Source organism: Lolium rigidum, chromosome 5 (genome assembly GCF_022539505.1).
Source record: "Lolium rigidum isolate FL_2022 chromosome 5, APGP_CSIRO_Lrig_0.1, whole genome shotgun sequence".
NCBI lineage: Eukaryota > Viridiplantae > Streptophyta > Magnoliopsida > Poales > Poaceae > Lolium > Lolium rigidum.
Genome location: NC_061512.1, coordinates 215,301,134 through 215,306,221, shown reverse-complemented (window position 1 = coordinate 215,306,221; position 5,088 = coordinate 215,301,134). Strand labels below are relative to the sequence as shown.

The window sequence follows — 5,088 nt, the reverse complement described above, 5'->3', positions numbered from 1 at the left end:
GACGAGTGGCGGGAGCGGAAGCCATGCCTCCCGTCCTCCTCCCGTCGGCACCGTCGCTGCAGCTACACTTCGCAGCTGCCGCCGCCTCGTCCTCTCGCCGCGCCACTGTCGCTGTGGCGTTTGCGGCGTCCAGGAGCTCGTCGTCGTCGGTCCCGTTCGACGCGGCCGCCTTCGAGGCCGAGCGCCTCCGTCTCGACGCCGACGCGCGGGCGTCCACCGCCGCTGGGGCGGACCCGAGAGCGTGGAAGTGGAGGATACGCAAGCGGGTGTGGGACGTCCTGGAGGCCGAGGGCGTCGCGCGCAACCCGCGCCCCGTCCACCACCGCATCCCCAACTTCGACGGCGCCGCCGCAGCCGCCGATTCGGTTCTCTCTCTCGCCCTCGCTTCTCTCCTTGCAGGCTCCTATCTTAGTTTCGGATTAGGGTGTTACCAACTGTATATGCTGTATTGCAAAATTGGGTAGCTTCGCTTGTAAATTTGTAGTCACGCCAACTGGAATCGTCAATAAAGCCGATGAACTGAATAAAGCCTCGGTTATTCACTGCAGCTAGCAATGCCCACTTTTTTGCAGTAGCAATTTATGTTACTACTTTGAATTGATGAATTATTTTCTGAAGTTACCCTTCCGGGCCGCTCATAGGTGCATTTGTGTTGCCATCTGACCATTCATTAATTTACTTACTTATGCTTCATAATCACATGGAAATGCTTCCAATTCTCACCAGCTAGGGAGGCTGGACGTGTTTCAGAATGCACAATGCGTGAAGGTCAATCCGGACTCCCCCCAGAAGCAAGTTCGGTTCCTAACACTCTCAGGTGACCAGTCTGCTAGTTACTGCTACTTATGATCTTAACAATGAGCAACAGTTGCATATTTTTGGCCGTTTATATCTTGTTTTATTTTTCTTGTGTTGTCCTGCAAGCCAGAGCAGACTCCGAATTAGAATTGCGCATTTGAACCTGTTGTTCATTTTATCCCACTACTCAGTAGTATTAGTTCAAGTTTTCCATACATACTCAATCAGGTCTCACGTCTCTCTCTCTCTCTCTCTCTCTCTCTCTCTCTCTCTCTCTCTCTCTCTCTTACCAATGGTGCCACTGGAATCATTCAGGTGATAAGAAGCTGCTGACTCCACAACCAAGACTCAGGACGGGATTTTTCTCCATTCTAGAATCTCAGATGATCCCCACTGGATGCATCCCTGAAGCATGCACATCTGTTGGTGCAGCCAAATATGGAAGGCCGATAGGTCTAGATGAAAGGATTAAGGTGGATCTCATCGTGATTGGGTCGGTTGCAGTTGATCCAAGTACAGGAGCAAGACTAGGGAAGGGTGAGGTAATTATAGTTGAAGACTTGAACCAGAGTTTGATTCTGTTGTTCTTGTTTGTATCACGGTAGTATTAGTAGTAGAGTACACAGTTTCTTTCTCGAAAAGAACAGCGCACATAAGCTCCCCTCCCGCTTTTCTTTCTTCCTTAACAGAAAATAAATAAGATCAATACTGCCTTCAAAGTGAACCATGCTTTGTTCTCTCGCTTCTCACCTGTAATTTTATCTACGAACCTCGATCGCAGGGATTTGCGGAGCTGGAATATGGGATGCTTTGTTATATGGGAGCTATAGATGATTCAACCATGGTAGTAACGACTGGTGAGTTTTATTTATACATTTGACTCATACAATCCCTTTCTATACAGATCCAATTGGTTTTGTGATGTAGGAACTAGGATGATTGATATATAGGTGGGTATCTTCTCATTCTTGTGCAGAGCGACAATTTCCTTTTTCATTTTTCTAAAAATATTTCGTCTGTCCATCTTTTTTATGTGTTAACCTGTGGCTGATTGGACCTAACTTTACATTTATCATCCTAGAAATGGTTGAGATAGTCTGGTGGATAATGTTTACCCACTGTAATCCACAGTCCCGATTGTATTTCAATGATCCTTTTTCCAAAAATCATCTGCATGCACATGCTTTACCTCTTCTTTTCTGGAGGCTGCATACATCAGTGGATGCAGAGGCTGGGGACTCCCCCTTTACGAAAAAATACTCTCTTCTTTCCTGAAGTGGAAAATAAGTGATGTTCCACTAGTTTATATTTTGATAGATTTTTCTCAGGTAATCCTTGAGTGATCACCAACCCAATAGTGTTAACTGCCATTTTTTTGTACAAGTACAGTGCATGACAAGCAATTAGTGGATGACATTCCAGTTGAAAAGCTGCTAATTCATGATGTACCGGTTGATATTATCTGCACCCCAACTCAGGTCATCTTAACAAATACTGCAATTCCAAAGCCACAAGGTTTGACTGATTCTGTCACTTGATAAACTTGCAAACAAACCTTCCACTGCCAGATTTTGAAGAATTTATGTACGCAGGGATTTACTGGGAAAAACTATCTCCAGAAAAGTTGGGCCAAATTCGAATTCTCAGAGAGCTGAAGAGACGCATAGAACAAGAGACAGGAACAATACTTCCTTGTGGGCCTTCTGAGAATCTACCGCCAACAGCTCAGCGAGGAAGAAGAAGAAGAGGGCGGTAACTAAGCATGTGTATCATAGGTTCATAACTGATTCTGTTGAACACGGTGTTATACATACAATTTTAGGGAAAATTAAGATATGTTAACTATTGCTTGGCTTAAATATTTGGTCTATGGAGACTGGTTTAGACCATAAAATTGTTATAGTTTTCACCTTTTAGGTCGACGGCACCAAAACTTAAGACTTGTCTAGTTCTATATTTGACACAGTTCAGAAATATTAACTCACGTTGTTATTGGAGGATTTATGAGCCATTATGAGGAAAATAGAAAGCGACTGTATTCCATGTATAACGGTAAGGATGCCTTTTAAATTTCTGTGTAAACTTCGTTCATGTAAAAATAAATTAACTCTTCCCAAAAGACTTGAAAAGCAAACAAGATATCTTGTACAGGTCATGTAACTTTAAGATCACAATTTATGTTACCATTTGCCTCCGAACTTAGGTTAAGCCAATAAGGACTGAGACAAACTACCACTTTTCTTTGAAAAACAAAGATTGTCCTTGCAGCAGAGACAACCTTAAGGTAAAGTTCTGAAGTCACAGCACTCCAAGTGCAAAAGCGACATATGAGCTACCTTAAGGTTTCTGGACTGCATTTCAGCACATGTAAGCAACCTAATAACAAAAACTATTTGGTTATTCGATCTAAAAAAACACTATTTGGTTATTCTCTTTGTCAAAATACTAGACTCCAGGTGTTTGTTGTTTACCTTTCCCTTACCGTCAAATACGTTGTGGAACTGGAAGGAAAAAGTATGTTAACTAACCAGTTCTATTTTTTTCTGAAGCCCTCTATCCTCACCATGTTAACTGACCAGTTTTATTTTTCCGGAACCCTGTATTCTCACCATGTTAACTGACTGTTTTTTCCCTCTGAAACCCAGCCTCATCATTGTTAAGCATGGATTTTTATTGAACCGTTCCTTTTTCTGAAACCCTGTATTCTCTGTTTCTCACCTTTGTTAACTGACCAGTTTTTTTTTCCCCTGAAACCCAGCCTCACCATTGTTTAGCATGGCTTTTTTTATTGAACTATAAGCAAATTTTGGGGAACCGACATGAGCTTCCCATTTAACCTGGGCGAAAACGTATCTTGGAACAACACCAACAACTAGCAAGAAGTTATTATCAAACTACTCCCTCTGGTCGTAATAAATCAAGGCGAGCCGTGCACACCGAATGGCCTATATACGCGGAAAACCAAAACTGATCATGGGTGCATATGCACTTGGTATGTATAAAACATATTTTAAAAAGTAGAAAAATTAGGAAAATAATTTAACATGTAGAGGGACATGTTCTATGTGTACACGTAAAGTTTCACATAAAACCGACAATTTTTGTATCCTGTGTGAAAAAGACAAATAATGCATCGAGAAATAGACTATTTTAACATCAAAAATTTGTCTTTTTAGCACAAGGCACACAATATATTGGTTTTTGGTGAAACAACTTTCTGAACATGTAACATGTCAAGGTATACACGAGATATTTTTATTTATATTTTTTAAATATTTGTAAATATGTTTAATATGTATTTCAAAAAAAGGGTGCATATACACCCAGGTGCAGAAACACCCTGTCCCTATATACGTGCCTTTGTCACGTCGATTAAAAAGTGACTAGACGGAGTATATCTCATGTCCACTGGCAGAATTTGGAAATGGATATGTTCAACCATCATAGATGAACGTCATACGTTTCAGTTGGGTCTTAGACCATGCACTATGTGCAACAAAAACAAATCAAACTGTGCTTTGAGTCGGTTCGATACATAGCAGAGCATCGACGTGGTTCGCTTCTATTCTGACACAACCAAGTAAAGAAAGGAGCAGCCCGTCTAAATGGGCAGGATAGATGGAAAGAGAAAACGTTTTCTTACAGCATTTGGGTCCCACGTCTACTGAACAATGCGATTCAATACATAGCAAAGAAACCACATCGATTCTTAAATCTGACATATTTTGCTTTGAATCGATACCACATAGTGCATGGCCTTAGTAGCAATTATTCCAGTGTTAAAAAAAGATTGGCCTTGTGAAAAGGCCGATTCCCGTACTAGTACGCAGTCCATTGACTCTTTACTGTGACCTTGATATAGAATATCGGTGTCTGTCCATTTCTTATCTGTGGAGGAAGGGGCAGATCCTCTAGTGGTAGTTAGACATACACCCCCAAACAGTGACTTGGGGAAGCAAATTTCCATACAATTACAAATTCTATGTCCAGATTCTTTGACCCAAATTGCATATTCCGGAATGTGGACAACAGTGTCTGGAATATGGTGTTCGTCTGTCAAACTGCCTTGGAGGTCCTTCACAAAAGGGACGGTGCAGTTGGTTTTTGTCTTGACTCCCATGGCAATTTGAAGGAGGTACTTATTCATGCTCGCTTGACTGAAGTTCGAGTTATTCTACTACTCTCCTTTATGGGGAAATCAACTGCAATAAAAAAAAACAATACAAAGGAAACAGAGTGCTCAACATGCATATACTGCAAAAGATCATCTTGGAGACTATCCATCCACAT

General features: G+C 41.7%; 1 protein-coding gene across 1 annotated transcript; it reads left to right on the top strand.

Annotated features, from left to right (window-relative positions):
* LOC124653417 (5-formyltetrahydrofolate cyclo-ligase-like protein COG0212) lies at positions 1–2,795 on the top strand. Its single transcript, XM_047192482.1, has 6 exons — positions 1–365; positions 727–817; positions 1,114–1,340; positions 1,580–1,655; positions 2,188–2,313; positions 2,391–2,795. The coding sequence occupies exons 1-6, from the start codon at positions 24–26 to the stop codon at positions 2,552–2,554; spliced, it is 1,026 nt and encodes a 341-aa protein (XP_047048438.1). The 5' UTR covers positions 1–23; the 3' UTR covers positions 2,555–2,795.
* Positions 2,796–5,088: the final 2,293 nt, after the last annotated feature.